Consider the following 18,899-nt stretch of genomic DNA (forward strand, 5'->3'; position numbering starts at 1 on the left):
TCTTGCATCAAAGATACCTGAATTAAATGATAATTCCTGTCTGGGTACCATTAAGCTGATGGTTACTAGATCCCAATATAAACAGGTGCCCATCACAGAGTCAAAGATTTAACTCAGGATACAATGCAAGTGGGGAATATGAGAGCCAAAGTTGCCTTTTAAGTTTTAATTCCTATGGATAAGAGGCCCATGAAACAAAGCTCCTCTAACTGCAAGCACTTTGCCCAAGGACAGACAGTTCTTGAAATACTACAGGCTGCTATTTATGGGAGATAATAAGTCACATGTTTTCACTCTCCTAAACAAGTTCGTTTGACCCATCTGCACCAGATGTGGTTAATCGCAGGTGAGTGAGAGGGTCAAGGGCAGGAAATATATCAGGATGTGTGCTTGCCCCTGATTGGGCCTGATGGGAGGTGCTTAAGCTGCTGCAAACCATGATTTGTGGCCTTTTTTTTTGGAAAATCAGCGATGGACCTTGGTAGAGCCCTTCCATCTGGCCAGTATTTGAATAAAGCTTGCTTCAAAGTTGGTTTTAAACTGTGGGAGTGGTCTTATTCTAAACCTGTGGAATTAATAGTACATCTTTTCCTTCTCCATTTTAAATAAAACAGAAATTAAAAAGTCTATTGAGAATTTCAATTTTGACAATGTAATTTGTAAAATCACCCTTATTAACCTTAAACAGAAGTGATATTTTGTAGAAATTTATTGACTGTCTCCTGATGAGGTGGTAAATGTTGTGTGAATAGTGCTATCTTCACATTAAGGACTTTTATACAATTTTAAAAATGAACAAAAATATAAATAACCAAGCCAGTAATTAAGTAGGTAGATGTTAGATACATTTGAAGTGGAAATACTTTTGGAAACAAGGTTTTCCTGCCCGACACTAAATCACACCCCATCTACATTCTTATGTAGAAATCACCCATCAAGCTGGTATCCCTGCCCTAAATCATTCCAAGGTTCTTTATGAGGCAGTTAGAGAGCATACCTTGGCTTGCTCACAGTAAGTTGTTTACTCTGTCCTACTCCGACAATTCTGTGGAAAATTAATGAGAAAATCTTGTGCAAGCTTCAGACCCAATTTGACAGGTTTTTATTGAGGAATAACTTATTCCTTTTGCTACATGAGTGAGCATTGTCCTGCAAATACATCAAATGTATATAAGGAGGTGTTTACCTCCAAGCCGAATTCTTATTGTGCAAGGGAAGCATCAGAGACACACAAAATAAATGTTAAACTATCCTAGTATATATGATTTCTGTTTGGGAGCAGTAAGAATCATGCGTTTATTTGGGCAGTGAATGATGTACTGTTCTCATCGATTATCAAGTTTACTTATATCATCTTAAAACACAAGTGGTACAGTGTTTGGGGGGAAGAGATCGATGATAAATATTTTGTCTTTCAGGAGAATTCTGTCATTGGATTTTTAAAAAAAAGAAACACAACTTACCTATTCTTTGCATTGAATCCAGAAATAAGTGAAAATTTGTCTTTATTTTGATCAAGCTGTCTCATATTTATCAGTGTTTCCTGGTATGAAAGCACAGGTCAGAAACTACAGACCCACTCTGGACTGCTAGGATTTTCTATACATGAAATTTCACTGGAAATTTGTCATGTTTATTGAACTGAAAGTACATCATGTCCCATTTTCTTAATCTGTCTTTGATAGACACAATGTGGAGACAACCCTGTGAATGCTTCAATAACAGAAATAATGATTTAATCATCACACCCCCAAGAATCTTATCCTTGACTAAATTCAGATACATGTACAAATATGTATGCCAACTTACATGGACAAAAGGGTTTTGCTAATTATGTATTACACTAGCAGAACTAATGCTACTTTACTACTTGAGTTGAAATAAAAAACAAGGAAAGGATCACAAAGAAAGAGTAGTCATGGTCTGCAGAGATGACACTGAGATTAGTAATTAAACTGACTCTTCTTTGGAGTGCCCCAATGGAAAACCGCCAATGTAAGAGAAGCCACTCTGTGGGGTAGGGGTAGTTATGTGCACATTACTAGCTCTGTGAATCCTTCAGTGTCATCAGGAAATCATCACCCATTTCAGACTTGAGCTCTCCAGACCTAGTATATGTACAGATTGTTTTAAGTTTCTAACTGGTGACAGTTTGCTACAGGGGCAAGAAGAAAAGAAAAGGAATAGCTAAGGCATTAAAAACCAGAGAGTTTGGTTAGTGTTACCCCCAAGATATTTTATGTTATTTGTGGCTATTGTAAAGGGTGATGTTTCTCTGATTTCTTTCTCAGCCCATTTATTATCTGTATATAGTAGGGCTACTAATTTTTTTAAAGTTAATCTTGTATACTGACACTTTGCTGAAGGATTTATCAGCTGTAAGACTTTCCTGGTAGAGTTTTTTGGGTCACTTATGTAAACTATCATATCATCTGCAAATAGTGACAGTTGTTTCCTTTCCAATTTGTATCCCCTTTTGTTGTTGTATTGCTCTAGCAAGAAATTCAAGTACAATATTGAAGAGATGTGGAGACAGTGGGTGGCCTTGTCTTGTTCCTGATTTTAGAGGAATCTCCGGTTGAGTTTCTCTCCATTTAGTTTCACCCTCCCTGGGGAGCAGAATGGGATGAGATAGGGGGTAGGTGGGGAGCAGGGAAGGAGGGGAGGGAGAGGGAACTGGAATTGACATGTAAAACAAGATTGTTTCTAATTTAAATTTAAAAATTGTATAACTAAAAAAACCTTACTTTTCTTTTAAAACTCTTATCTGTGCAATTTCAGCTCTGGGCTTTCTTCCCAACAAGACTAAAATAGAGTGGCAGTCACACAATAAACATGAGTTGCTAATTGCCAAAAAAAACCCCACAAAAAACAAACAATAACAACAACAAGAAAAAAAAAACAGAGAGGTTTCTGTGTGCCGAAGTTGCTGTGATTCGATGTGGATTATGTTTTGTGGCTTTAAATTCCCTGGAATCCTAATGCTGCAGTGATAAACTGAGTTTTTTTAATTAAAACTGATGTCTTACTGGTGTCCTGTTCATCAAATAGATGTGCTATGCACAACTGTTACTGTTTTGTGTGTTGTACTGGACATTTATTACTTTTGGGGTATGAAATTAGTATTTGTTTTTTAAATATCAACACCTGGTGGCCCTCATTTTGAATATTTACTTTTCCAATAAGTGTAATGAGTTGTAGGAGAGTTTGCTAAGTAGATAAGAGCTAACGGGTGACAACAGCTGGAAAATGGCAGAATTTAGGCGAACACTCGTCTTTTTAGCACACTTTCACATTGCACGGCCATTGGGTCAACTCACAGATTTTAGTCTCTGAGTGGAGCCTCATGAGATCTGTGCAGACATTTTCCTTGGAGCAGCTGAAAGCAAATAACCGAGAGGATGAAGAAGAGCAGAGCCCCCTTTCTGTGTGGACAACGCGGGGGTGTTCATTTTGCCCTCCACACCCTAAAATACTCCGTAGATGAGATAATTCAAAACAGACTTTTCAAGCTTCAAGACACACACTCTCAAGTTACTAGGAAAAGAAGTGTACTCTACACAAACGGTTCATCTTTAAGTGTTTGACGAGAGCAAATTCACATTCCTATTTTTTGTTGTTGTTGTTGTAGTTGGTTTTTGGTTTTTCGAGACAGGGTTTCTCTGTATTGTTTTGGAGGCTCTCACTCTGTAGACAATCCTGGAGGATGGCCTCGAACTCGCAGAGATCCACCTGTCTCTGCCTCCTGAGTGCTGGGATTAAAGGTGTGTGCCACCAAAGCTTGGCTCCACATTCCTATTTTAAAGTTTTTCACTTTTGACACTGGTGCCCTTTAACATCATGAAATTAATTTAGGCAGAATAGCACCTGACAGCTCAATCTAATTTTATGGCGTTTATGAGCTGGTTGGCTTAGTTTCTAATCAATTAGCTATTCGATTGAGTCTGCATGGAACAGTAGATATTTTGGTTATTACTTCATTCAATAGCTATTCGGAAATTGATAGCAAAATGCACTCATACTTTAAAATGTAAGAATATATAGGAATGGATGTACACAAACCTGAAAAACAAATTCCTATAAAACTTATCATTTGTGTTTTTATTTCATTTTGAGCTTCCAGAAACAGTTAATTTAATGTGTGTAAGAGGTAGTCCAGAATAGCTAGAAAAAGTTTCCTTGCAATTTTTAGCTTCATTAGACTTTCCCATGCATTGAGTGGCAGTGTACCTGAAAAAAAAATCATAAAAATAGTTTAAAAGTCACAATAGAATTTTAATTTTAATCAAATTGTTGAAATTATTTAAAACAGGATAAAGTTCTCATTCAATTAGCAAATACTTATATACACAGATTAATGTGATATTTTGCATCTTTAAAATTATATGCTATACCTACACACTTAAAATTTTAATAGACAAATGGAGTTAAGATAATGAAGAAGAGAGATACAGCAAGGATTTTAAAGATATTAACTTATTACAAGTTCATTCTTTATTAAAAAGTTTGCTAATACACACTCAATTTCTGTATCTATGCAGAAACAGGAGCCTCAATGAGCAGTTTGTATGGAATTGCTTGGTATAGTATGGTTATGGTGGGTGCATCATAACATATAGTATAATCTTTAATTGTCATTTAATTGCAACATTGATCCATGATGTTTTACTGATCGTTATTAAAAAAAATAAGGTAAGATAACGAAACACATTGGACATCACTTTTGCATGACTTAAAAGTACATAATCATTGATATTTTTCCTCTACAAATCCACTCAAAGCAAAGCTGGTTTTAATAAGAGTGATAATGTTTACTTTTACTATCATGTTACTATTGCTAAGAGACATGGTTAATTAAAAACGCACAGCTCCAAGAACCTGACTTCTTTCATGCAAACAAAATATTTTAATTAAATGTTTCATATACTTATATTTGAGAAGTGAGTATAATTTTTCTGTAGTAGCAAACTTCATAAGGATCAAAAATTAAGGTCTGGAGTGTAGGAGTTGATGATGAAAAAGGTTAACTTTAGTTGCATGCAATTACTTTTATAGCAATTGAATTTTTAATGAAATTATGTTGAGTAAATCTTAAACATGTAAAATTATAAAATTTAAATATATAAATACATGAGAAAAACTATTTAGTAACTGTGTCAAATTAGAATAGAAGAAATATGTCATAATTGGCCTGTTAATATCAAAGAGTAATAAATACAGAACATTTGAGGTTCTTGGACCAGCAGTAAGGTATAGCGGCCAAGATGAGTGGTCTGTTGTAGAACAATTTTCCTTAGTTTCACAATAAATATTTTTTGGGTTGGTAAAATATTGAAGATATGACATTCAGATATCTCATGACATAAAGTATATTTGGTCTAATTTACATATAAAGTAACACTGCAAAATTTTTCTCATACTAAAAACAAAATGTAACCGAGAGGCTCAGTGGTTATGAGTTCTGGCTGCTGCCCAGGCAGCTCACAAACACCTGTAGCTTTAATTCCGGGGATACAATGCCCCCTTCTGGCCTTCACTGGCACTGCATACATGTGGTACACAAACATACATGCAGTCAAAACATCCATACACACAAAGTAAATCTCAATTTTTAAAAAATGTAGTAGACTGGCCAGGCAGTGGTGGCACACGCCTTTAATCGCAGCACTTGGGAAGTAGATCTCTGTGAGTTTGAGGTCAACCTGGTCTATGGACCAGTTCAAGGACAGCCAGGGTTGTTACACAAAGAAACCCTGGGGGGGGGGGTAGCTAAACCACGTTAAAATTTCCTCTTTCTTTAAATTCGATTGAACATACTCAACTGTAAATAACATTTTTAGCATTTTTGTTTTGTATAATTTGTTTTTTGCCATACTTCACTTACTTAAAAAAGAATATCTATCAAAGCTTCAGCATGAGAGGAGACATTTACAGTGCACTATGTCATCTTGATTCTTTCTATTGTATTCTACAGAGCTAAACAAAAGGGACCTACTAACAAGCCCAAAGCACATTTTAGTAAAACCAGAGCTTACAAGCTCTAGAAATTGAATCCTTTCTAGCTTTCCACTTCCTCCACTGACAGGTAATAAGCCAGCATTGGCTTAGAACTTGTGGATCCAAAATGTGCTGTCTTTATCGGACCGATGCTGGCAGAACACCAGCCATCCTGCTTCTTCTCTCCAGAAGGTTCATGGGGAAATTCACTTCTCTGAGACCTGTCATCCTCCACCTCTGGCCTTTGTGGCCACTATTGCCAACCATAAAGGAGACAAGTTAAGTTTATCTAGTGTCTAAAGTGTGACTCCTTCCTTTAATCCCTCCAGTCCTTTTACTCTGTAGGGGCCTTATAATGGTGAAAATATAATCACTGCTGGAGCCACAGAAGAGAGGGTTCTGGATCCCTGCTTTACCATCAAAGTAAGCTCCCCACTGGTTGTGCACAAATGATTTGCTATTGACTTGTGCAAAAACAAATTGAAACTAAATCCATCAAAATGAAACACATTACTCTAACTAATGTAGTTTTCATATTTAATCCACAATATTTTAATTTTATTCACATTTAAATTTTACTTTAAGAATTAGAAAACAGACACACACACAACATACATGCACATGCATGCACCTTTCCTTTAGTATAATAGTAGTAAACTATTTTTAGGAGTTTATCTAGTCATTTTCAACTTTATTTGCATGCACTTTCTCCCATGTTTTCTAGGAGAAGTAACTTGATTCAGAAATCTTGGGAAAATATACATTTCATATGACCAAAACTTTATGAGACTTTTTTTCTTTATATCTGTACCTAACAGAAGAGGATGAAAAAAGTTCCTATTATGTATTTTGGAACCCTGTTAACTGTGTGGAGGATATTACCTTTATGTTTGCTATATTTTCTTTTTTTGATTTTTTAAAAAAGAACTACATAGAAAATGAACTATCAGGTTAGATAAAAAGCACCCATCACTGAGGGAAGCTTATAATTAGCCCATTAAAAACAACTGCTCAGAGGGTGGAGCCAGGGTCTATAGGTCAACATTTTCCTCTTTAAATAGTCTAGGGGAATCTAATTATGCTTATCATCTGTGACATCAGCACAACACATAGAATTTGTAAAAAATAATAATTGAAAGGTGTCTCTTACCTATATATTTACGCATTTTGTGGAGGAAACTTAGAGCAAGCAGGACTATGTTCTGAAAGGGAGTAAAGTCACTGATGGGGTAGGCTGCATCCTGGTCAACAAGTATCCGTTGTGGCATGGCCTCCACGAATTCACTTACTTTCATCAAAGTTGTAGGAATCTTAGTGCAGTTAAATAGTCCACAAATAATGCCCAGTTTCTTTGAAAAATCTGCTTCCGGTTTAGAATAATATTTTGATCTAGTAGACAAGTAGGGGAAAGGTGCCTTTCAAATTACTCTACTCAGAAATTTCCTAACTCAAATTTCAAAGCAAATAAACTGCTAGAAATCTGTTGGTCTGTCCTTAAGACTGTCAACAATGTTTTTTGTTTGTTTGTTTTGATGAGGCTCCTAAATTTGAAAAGGTGGAGACAATTACTTCAAAATATAAATGCAAAAACGAGTGCTTAGTGAAATGTTTTGCCTTTGGCATCAAGTGATGTAGAAGGTTTTAGCAGGGTTCCAATGATCTGAAGAATGGGAAAAATGGGCTGGAGGATAAATATAGAAGGAGGAAGGATGCTAAAATAACACTAAAGGTGTCTGAAAAAGTCATAAGGACTCATACTATTAGCTAAGTACCTACAAAATACCTACAATAAATGTATGTCTGTGTCTACATATGCACACATAGTTAAAATGAAATTGTAGCATCTGGGCTGACAATGTTCCCCACAATAGCCATAGACTAACAAAAAACCAAGGCCAGACATATGAAACCTGCTCCAGTATGAGTTGTTGGTCAGGGTTGCTCAGTAGACTCCCAAAGCAATATAGACTATTGCTAGTACCTTTGGTTACCTCTGCCTCCAGGAGCGGAAGGTAAATCCCTATTGCTGAAGATACCAGACACTTCAGAAATAGGGCCCAGAGAATCTGACCTGAAAGCTTCCTTCCTGAGGACTAGCTTTCGTGATACCAGAAGGCATCATGCAATCTTCCAAGGGAGGGAAGCAACAGAGAGTACTACCCAGCTGTGACACCCATGAACCACAACCACCACCAGCATGGTAAAATAATTCTCAGGGTGCAGTAATGGTATACATTTTTTGGTGGTAACCAAAAACTCTCTGATTAGACTTAAAACCTTCTCAAGAAGAAAAAAACTGGGCCTGGTATTGGAAATAGCCAATTACCTGGGTCTGGTAAAGTTGTGGGATTTCCAAGAGGAATGAAAACTGCATATCTTTGGAGAAGTGCCTACTCAAACATCTCCATTTTCAAAATTGTGTCCTACGTTTCTTTTTTACTATTGTGTTGCCAGTGCTTTTAAACATGTCTTAAAACATACACACACTTTAGAAATATTTGTTCCTTTCTGTGCACTGTTACTGTTCTCTTGCTGCTTCAATAATACCATACACAGCACCAAAACTTTTAATTTTTGCAATCACTTTGTGGACTTTTCTTTTGTCCCTTGTGCTCTTAGGTTTGTGATTTAGAAAAGAGGAAAACTGGAAGGTTTTATTCTACCAATTCTATCAATTTAGGCCTCACATTCAGCTATAGGTTGCATTTCAAGTGACTTACGTCACCCGCAGAATTGTTTTCTGTCCCTATAGAAAAATCAACGCACCATGAGTATAAGTTTCTGGATTTTAAAGTCCATTCAAGTGAACTGAATTATACTACTGGCACCAAATTTTCCTAGTTAGTACAATTCTATATTAAGAGATTAAGAGAAACTGTATTGTATTTACACGTAAATTTAAGGAGTATTTTCAATCTATAAACATTAGAAGTCTTTCATTTTAAGTGTTGCACTTGTTAGCTTTTGTCACCTGACACAAGCGTAGATATACCCAGGAAGAGGTAACTTCAATGGAGGCATTTTCTTCAGTAAAGATGACTGTGAGAGGCCCCAGGCACTGTGGGTGGTGCTACTCTGGGCAGGGGGTCTTAGGCTGCATAAGAAAGAAAACTCAACAAGACATGAGAAGCAAGGCAGTAAGAAGCTTTTCTCCATGGTTCCTGCCTTGACTTCTCTAGAGTGCTGTGACTGGGGTAAAAACAAGTAACTCTTTCCTTCCCAAGCTGGTTTTAGTCATGTATTTATTATAGGAATAGAAAGCAAAATAGAAAAGATGTACAATACTTTCAATATTATATATGTGTGTTTAATGTGTAAATAATTATATATAAATTAGTTTCAAACAAATATGTGTTTTACATATTTGTATTAATATGCTTTTACATATTATATATCTATATATTATAATTTCTCTATAGCCCATGGCTGCCCTGGAACTCACTGTGTAGACTAACTAAACTGACTTGGAACTTGTAATCATTATGCCTCTGCTTTCCAAATATTAGGATTACAGCCGTGCTCCACCAGACCTGGCACATTTTATCTGTTTTTCAACAACATTTTATTTTTTTATTGAATTTCTATAAAATACATCTGATTTCTAGATGTTTATCCTTTATCCTTCTACTTACTTATTAACTATTCTTAGTTATTTTTCTTTACTAGAAGCAAAACATGATATTGTCTTTTTATTAGTATGACTTTTACTCCTTTGCTTTTGTAAATTTCATCAAGAGAATCTTTAGAGTAGATATATCAATAACCAAAAAAAAACCCTTTATTTGGTTTCTAGTCATTGCAGGAAGCTTTTTCTGGCTGTAGTCTCTTGAGGTTAGCTGTGCAGTTTCTAAGTGCATCTCAAGGTTGAGAGACTGCTTGTCTAGTCCTGGTTTTCTTCATACTTGTGTGATTACATTCTCTGTGTCTCTAAGTATCATGTTCATTTTATATTGTTTTCTTCAGTCTCCCTGCTTTATTCAGTGACTATCAAATGCCAAACATCTCTTACTGTTGTAACGAACCCTAACATGTTAGTTATGCATGTAATAGTGTGAAATTCTGCTTCTCTGTGGTTTCACGCATCCCAGATTTGTGTGGAAGATTTTTATTTTCACACATTAAAAAAAAGCACAGATGTACAGTTTTCTATCCTCCCTTCTTTGTTATTTTGGGGTATAATATTTGATATAATATTGCAATTTAGTCTTACATTTTATGTCTTATTTTCCACTTTCCTCATCATTGTCCTTTTTGTGGTTAACTGGTATTTTCTTAATTTCCTGTTTCTTTTCCTCCACAGATTTCCTGTTGATTTTCCTCACTGTTTCTCTTAACTGTACATTTGATAATACCAGCTTATTCCCACAGTTCATGTATGCTTTAAGGTGTTAGTTACCATTGATCCTATCTCCATATTTGTACTAATACCATACTAAATATCCCCACAATGGTGATCAGACTCTCTAGAAAGTAGAGAACAAGGTATCTTTCCTGTAGTGAACTAGACAAAATTGAGGACATAAATATATTAAACTCAAAATGGAGGTCCTAATTGAACATATATATACAGCCTACCCAAAAGTCTGGTCTACTTACCTCACAATATTCACATGATTTTTTAAACTAAGTTGTCTTTCTTAAAGCAGAAAATGGAAAGTGTCTGTTAAATTCAACCAGTCCAGGAAGAAAGGAATAAGCAAAATTCAATAAAAATGATTTAATTGAATTGCTTAGCCATGTGTTTTAGGGTGATGAGCAAAAATTTGTCATGAACACAAAATTACTAATTGTCTTGTTTCTCTTCCTAACTTATTTATTATTAGTCAGGGAAAGTGTTGGGGTCAGATCTTACTCTGTAGTTCAGTGTGGACTATAACCCACTGCCAAGACTACAATAGTAAAATTCTGTCTCAAAAAATAGTAAGTTTTATTTAGGGGATGGAGAGATGGCATAATGTTTAAGAGCACTTGCTGCCTGCAAAAGACCCAGGTTTAGTTTCCAGCACCAACATGGAAGCTCATGACTGCCTGTAACTGCCTGTAACTTCAGGGAAATCAACACCTTCTTTTGACCCCCAAGGGTGCCTGGAACACATGTGGTGCACATACATAAAATTAAAAATAATCAAATATTCAAATAAAGTAGAATAATTATAAAATTATCCAGGTGTTTAAAACATCTGTTTAAAGAAAAAAAAACATCTTTAAGTAGGCAAAGGTTGATGTTTATATAGCTGGTTGTGTGAGAAAGACAGAAGTTCATAAAATAAAAAAAGCAAGTATTAGTACAAAAAGCAATGAATCTTTGCTGTTATTTGATTATATTTCCACTATGAACAGCACCAGAGACCTTTCTTCCTGAGTTAGTATGCAGACAAAGCAGGCAGTAGATATTTAGACTTATTCAATTAAACAATTTACATTGATATTATTTTATAAAGTGAATATTCCAAATTAGTCTCGTTTCATAATTAGGAATATATATAATGGACAAGTTCAAAGGTAATGTGAAAATGATGGAAAGTATATGTATAAACCAAAACTATCTTCTAAATCTTTGGACCTTAGCCCCCCAAAATAATTTTATGCTTGAGAGAAGAAAAGCTCAGGGAGGGCAGGATGGCTCAGAAGCTGAAACCTGGAGCCCTGAATTTGAGCTTAGGAACTTCTATGTGAAAGGAATCAACTCCAAAAAGCCATCTTCGGACTTCTACACATCCACAGTGGAGTTTCCTACAAGTCCAGGGCGGGGAGACGCCAGCTGGCCAGCGTGGGTCAGCCAGCCTGGGCAAGGGTGCCTGGCATCGAATTCTGGTCCAGAAGCCGCAAACAGTTCTACTTCTAGGATGACGCGCTCAGTCCTGGTTAGGAACCCCAGCCACAAGAGCCTTAGGCCACTTTATGGAGACCTTCATTCATACCCAGAAGACCTGAATCCCAGTCCCAAAGACCCAGACGCTATTTCTGAAAGTTCCAAACTACAGCTGGAAGACCTCAACACTGCCTCAGAAGATGGGGACCTTGATGCAAAAGAAGCTCCACAATCCACTTTGGGGAAGTCAGGCTCAGATTCCCAAGATCTGGATCACATGTCTTTAAGTTTCAACCTTGACCCTTAAGCCATTGGCCCAGTGCTCCTGGTTCTCGACCCAAGCAATGACACCCTCAGCCCTGCTGCCTCAGATGTGGATTACCTTCCCTCTGACTTCACTGCCACGCCTGAAATCTTGGCCACCAGCTTCCCACCACTGCCAGTCCACCTTGTCCCTTCTTCTGTCCCGATTGTGGGCAAGCTTTCGGTCAGCTCTGGGTTGAGCCAGCACTGATGCACCCACAGAGGAGAGATGCCTTCCTGCTGCCCCGACTGTGGCAAGTCACTCAGTCACCGCCCCACACTGGCCCAGCATCGTGACATCCACAGCGGTGCGAGGACCTACCAGTGTGCTGCCTGTGGCAAGGCCTTCGACTGGTGGTCCATGCTACTCAAGCATCGCAGCCGTCACAGCAGGGAGAAACCACACCATTGCCTTGTGTATAGCAAGGCTTGTTGCTGCCTGAACACTTGCGGTGATCCTTGTCCCCACAAGTGCCCGGTGTGTTGGCAGGGCTCCGGGCTGCTTAAACACCTGCACGCCTATACTAGTGAGTGTCCTTACCAGTGCCCGCAGTGCAGCAGAGCTCAGCATCAGCACACCCACACGGTTGAAAGTCCCTACCACTGTCTGCACTGTGGCAAGGTCTTTGGGCAGAACTCTAAGTTGCAGTGTCACCTCTGCATCCACTTAGGCCTGCCCACAAGGCTCCAAAGCCTTCCGGCAAAGCTCGGTGCTCCTGCAACAACTCCATGTGCTTTCTGACCAGCGCTACCTGGTTTAAGCACAGTATCTACAGTGAGGCCAGGGCAGACCTTTTTCCTAGGTCCTGATGGTGTTTCTGTGGCGGAATCTGACCTGGGCCTCAGCTCTGGTGCCAGTTCTGCCGGAAGTCCTGACCCTACTACGGTGCTGGGTTCACTCCAAAATCCCATCCTCCAGGCCCACTCAGGATCTATCGCGGTCCTGATCTTGTTCTGTCTTCTGACCCTAAGCCAGGCCATCATGTGAACCCTGACCAAAAATCTGATTCTAGTTCAAACCTTGACCTTGTTCCCAGTCCTAACCCTAACCCCAAGTCCCAGAGTCCCAAAGTGATCCCTGGTCTCCCACACATGACAGTCCCACCCCAGCCCTTCCAACTGGAGAGAGTCCCAAGTGGGTAAAGAAGGGGCCCGATGGATAAAGGGGACACTGGCATCTACGGTGGTATGGGCAAAGTGTGTTATATTCATAGTCAAATCCTCTTACCTCCTGAAAAAAAGTTCTCCTTCCACAAACACATATTTTAGTGTTTGAATCCGAGCAACAACTTCAGAGATGTAGAAGTCATTCAATAACCCTGCACTTCCAAAAATTTAAATAAGATGAAATTTCTCCTAACTCATCCTAGAAGTAATAACAGCAGCGCGTGTTTCCTATTTCAAATCCTTACTATTAATTTCACTACCTTTTCTGAGTTGCTATATTTTTTTAAATTATTTTTCTTAGCAGTATGGTTCAGCAAATGATAGGGAAAGTCTATACATGAAATACGCTGTTAGTCTGTAATTTCAATAACACGTCCAAGGACTCAATTCTGATGTCGACTACAGCTTCATCATTGTCCTTGGCTGATGACCTGATTCCTCTTTGGCAGCCATCAGAAATTAACTGAGCATCTCAGTCACAGCTGCAATCTTAGTTCCTCCTCCTACAGACATGCCAAGGAGATAATACTTCCATTGTTATAAACACCAGCCCTTGAATACTCGATTACTAATAATAAGTATATATAAGGAAATATAGACAAGTCTCAAAGGTCTGGCTTGTTTATCCAAACTGGGTAGAAAGTCCGCGGTAAGGATTACAGCAGGTGGTTAGTGAGAAATCTTCCACTATGTATGCACTATGCCTATATTTGAATAAGCTCTTAGGAGTAGTCACCATTCATTTTATTTCTTTCTCTCCCATGTCTTTCTCTGGGTATCATAAGTTACTCTTTATATACTTGTTCACTTCAAAATTGAGTTATGTTACTCTGTTCAACTTCGTTTGTCATCAAATGGGTGAGAATTTTAGCATTGTTTTTACTTTCTGTATAATCTACACTTACTTTGAATATGCTACAAAGCTACATCCCCCATCAAAATGATACAGAGCCCTGAAGTTAATCTGTCATTGTATCTTTTTAGTTTATAGAGAAAATTTGTCTTAGAAAGACCCTAAAATATTCTTATTTCCCATAGTTCTGATTACATTTTTTCTATCGTGTTTTTATTTACATTTTGATGTACAAATCTACCTTCTTCATATTTTTACCTTCTTGTCATCCAAATCTTAATCTAGTAAGTTTTTTTCTCTTTATCATAACACTTTCCATGGTTGACATAACTGTAAATAAGTTAGGGAAGGAAGGCTGAAATGGGAATAATTACATTAGGTAGAAAAATTATCACAATATAATATAAATTTGGGACCACTCTTACCTACTGAGAAAGTTTTTGTGAACACCAATCAGAGATGACACATGTGCCTCCCAAACACTCTTCAGCAAGTCATCAAAAGTGCAAGAAGGTAATTTCATGTGCTGTGTAGGAATAGGAAAGTTATTAATGTTTAGGCAATAATGACCCTTTTCTTGAAAAAAGTTTTGAAAAATATAAATGAGAGAATATTATTTTCCTAAATCAAAATATGAATGCTTAAAAAGTCCCAAATTGCTTCACATTAGTTACTCATGTACTTGAGAAAAACAAACCAATAATTCTTTTTGGTTTTGGTTTTGAACCTTTTCAAAATTTAATATCATTTACAACCAGATCTTTGGTACTTCTTTGTATCCTGCCATTCAGTGAACTTTCCATAGAATCAGAAAATTTCAAAATAGAGGAAGAAGAGCAACAAGAGTGCTTTGTCAAAACATATGCAATGCAGCAAGCGCATTTTCTAATGAAAGGTAATTTTTGCCTTGAACTCTTTCACCATGACATATTACTTGGGGTGCCCATAATTTCTGTGATTGCCCATTGATCATTTCAATTAGTTCATATATTATTTGTAGTCAAGAGAGCTGAAATAACCAAATTTATCACAACTTACTTTAGAGGATATATTCATATACAGCATCATTCAGTTGGCCTGGAATTAAATGCTTTATTACTGCAAAGACACAATTCTGTGTCCACACATTTGTGTATTATTTATTTGGCATAAGAAGGATGACTAGAGAGACATCAATAATGTATTGTGAATAAGGATGCTATCACTTGTCACTCACCAGTCTATTCATGTCAGTATTGGTTATATAACAAACAGTGGGGATTACATAGTAAGAAATGTATTGTTCAATATTAGGCATTAATTATCTGGTTACCTTTAAAGGTTATAGTTAAAACTAAAAAAATAACCTGGTAAAATTTATTCCACATTTCCATTGCTTCTGGAAAAGATGAATGACAACTAGAAACATCGTAACAAAACTTCTCCTGATCCTTGGATGGCAGCTGAAGGGTGATGTTGTCTGAGGATAGTTCCATTACACCAGAGTCAATGGCAGCCAGGAAGGGTATTACAGAGAGAAAATAATTAAGGTATGTGTAAACAAAATAACCATATGAGTATTGATAAAATAGAAAGGGGTCTTTTTGTTGCTTTTTTTCACCTTATGTTGTTGTTTTAAACAATATCTTGCTATGAAGCCCAGGATAGCCCCCAACTCATGATGGTCTTCCTGCTTCATTCAGTTGCCCAAGTGCTGGCATTGTGGATATGTGCCAATGTACCCAGCCAGAAATTATTTCTGAAGTACAGAATCACATCATGATGTAAGCACCAAAGATTTAAACATATATCGTTGAATTTAAGTAGAATCTATGCACTTTGGAAGTTGTGTCGGATTATCCTTCTGGATAAGATGCAATCATAATAAGTTAACTTTTAAAATTCCAGTTTCAAACAGCAAAATAAATTTATGTTCTAGATATATAACATTAATTCATAAAAAACAACTTCTGGCATTTTACAGTGCTACTTAGAATCTAAACAACAATAAATACAAGAGAAAATAGTAACTTTATAAAATGCTTTGCTTTCTTAGTCTCTAGAAGTTCTATTTGCATATTTCAAGTCTGACTTGTCTTTAAAAATATCCTAATCTATATGTAGTCTCTGGAAACTTCATTGTTCACAATGACAAAAAATTCTATTGCTCTTCCAGTATTTAGGGTAAGTTTGTCTGTTTATTTTCAGTTAAGAAAGGATTTGTTGTGGCTCAAGTTTGAGGATACAGTTAATCATGATAGGGACAGTCTCATAAGGAGATGCCCACACTGCATCTATAGTAGTAACTTCATGTTTGGTTTCGATTAAGTAACTGCTATATTAGGATGAACTTTTGTGGAAAGATAAGCAATTTGAGGTTTGTTAGATTAAACTTACCGGCCCACCAGCTGTCCTCAGAGATACACGGGTGATCTCCAGAGGCATGGCCACAGTCTGTCCTGTGAGTGGGGTCAGCTAACCTACCTGGAAGACAAAGAATGCAGAGTTGAACCCCCTAAGCTACATTTTTTTAACCTGAAGATATAAAAATTAACTAGATATAACTAGATATCATTCTTTTATGAGAATCCTCAAAACATTCATTCCATAGAAAAAGAAAATGCTTGCCATTTATCCTCAACTTCACTTTATAGTTCCTGCTCTGCTCACCACCCAGGTATCAATCAATATTTTGTTTTTGTTCTTTTTGACCCATTTGCACTCTACTAACCCAGAGGAAAGATCTGCATAGTTGTATCAATGGATTTTAATTTGTCAAAATCATTCATCTTCTAACAAACCAGAATGACTGCTACTCAAACTCAGATTCCTGTCCCAAATTTGCTGTAGTTTCCAGCATTTCATTAGACATAATTTTTCCTTCTGTCTCTGACTTTTTTCATGCATGCAACAGTAATTCCAAATTCCTTTCTTTATCCCATTTCTGAATTACTTTATCTTTTATTCATATAATTATATTGTTTTTATATTATTTCCACATTTATTCTATTCTCAAATTTTTTTCTTCCAACCATTAGCACTCTTTCATGCCTTGATCCTTCTTCATAGCTGTGTTCCTTTTGTGATTTTTTTTACCCTTTCTCTGGCTTCCCATATATTCTTCTCATTTGTGACATTTTTTCCAATTAAAATAACTTCCAGTAAAAATGAGTGAACTATTACCATATGACAATAAAATGAATGAAACACGGACATACAATGGGACTCAGGTGGATAAGCTTAGATGCTCCTTAGCAATTCTAATAAACCAAAAGAGAAAGAACGCACAACTCTTTACACAAATATTAGAGCTGTCTTTCCTGATAGGAAATGGACCAGTGGTTACCAGTAAAGTTAGAAATGTGGTCAGACAGGAGGAGTGTGAGCACAGGAGATGAGGAAGTTTCTGAAGACCAATGAAGAAAGAACAAAGTGCATACACAGGCCGATTCACAAATGGAAGTAAAGCAAACCACAAGGAGAAAAACTGAAGAAGAAAACTGAAAGAATATTAGAGTTAAAGGATTAGAAAGGAAAATAACCAATTTCTTAACAGGTGATTTATATGTCAAAATCAATCCCGTAATATCAAGGTACAGCTGTAATTAGAAAGAGTCTCCCTTACCTGTGTGGAATTGCTATCCATGAAATGCAGCCAAGCCCCATAAAATATTGTGTTCATTTTCTGGAGCAAATTTTTCAAAATCGCTCACGGTTTGCTTCACTAGGATTTTATATAATCCTAATCTTTCAGAGTAATTACAGGGGTTTATATTGTACTTCCCATCTTCTATTCTATATTCACTGAGTTGACCAGGACTCTCCTTCCACAGAGGGGGATAGTAATCGGTGAGATTGGAAGCTCCCACTAAAAACACAGAAATACAACCAACTAGTATGCAGATCCAGGTAGAATTAAAGGTCATGATGAGTAAGATAAAGATAGAGACTGAGATAATTATACAACTTTTATTAGGCAACTGAAGGGAGTGGTCATGCAAGTAGTCATCACCTCTACCAATGTAATGCCCTTTGCTAATAATAACAGGATGTGGGTGAGCAGTAATCATAGAGTACTTCCCTTGTTAATTATCTCCCAAAAAATAGCATTGGCCAGATATAAGTCACAAGAATTAAGGAAGACTTATTTTTTTTTCTTTGAATTTATCAAGCTCCAGTTTCCTTGTCTTGTATTAACTATAACAGTAAAGTCCTTTATCTTGACATTTATATTTTATATGAAGTATTTATTATTATTATGACCACAGTGCCATGAATTTTAAAATATTTTAAGTAAATAACTTTTTGAAAGTATTCCAGAAAATAAAATACAAGTAAGAATTTTTTCTCAATATATGTTTTTATTTAAATTAGAAACGTGAATGTTTCACATGTCAGTCCCAGCTCCCTCTCCCACCCCTTCTCCCTTGTTCCTCCACCAGCCCCCTACCCAATCCCCACATCATTCCCAGGGAGGATGAGACCCTCCTTGGGGAGGATCTCTAAAGTTTGTCATTTCATCCTAGGCAGGACCTTGGCCCTTCCCCATGTGTCCAGGCTGACAGAGCATCCCTCAATTTGGAATGGGCTCCCAAAGCTCATTCATAAACCGTGGTGAACTACCCAAGGCCCCAGTGATTTCTGTGGCCTCCTCCCTTGCACTACATTCATGGAATCTGGATCAGTCTCCTGTTGGCCTCTCAGCCATCAGTCTGGGATCCCAGAGCTCTCCCTTGTCCAGTCAACTGTCTTAGTGGGTTTCTGTTGGGGAAGTCTTATGTCAATAAA

At 37.1% G+C, this 18,899-nt stretch overlaps 1 protein-coding gene across 1 annotated transcript; it reads right to left on the reverse strand.

Moving 5' to 3' along the window:
* Positions 1 to 4,129: 4,129 nt before the first annotated feature.
* Positions 4,130 to 18,037, reverse strand: LOC121132888 (protein LEG1 homolog). The gene is given in 7 exon segments (XM_040728366.1): positions 4,130 to 4,230; positions 7,148 to 7,386; positions 11,712 to 11,858; positions 14,558 to 14,658; positions 15,479 to 15,663; positions 16,509 to 16,595; positions 17,737 to 18,037. Coding segments are annotated over 7 exon segments (1,161 nt in total).
* Positions 18,038 to 18,899: the final 862 nt, after the last annotated feature.

The sequence above is a fragment of the Mesocricetus auratus genome, unplaced genomic scaffold (assembly GCF_017639785.1).
Source record: "Mesocricetus auratus isolate SY011 unplaced genomic scaffold, BCM_Maur_2.0 Super-Scaffold_100018, whole genome shotgun sequence".
NCBI lineage: Eukaryota > Metazoa > Chordata > Mammalia > Rodentia > Cricetidae > Mesocricetus > Mesocricetus auratus.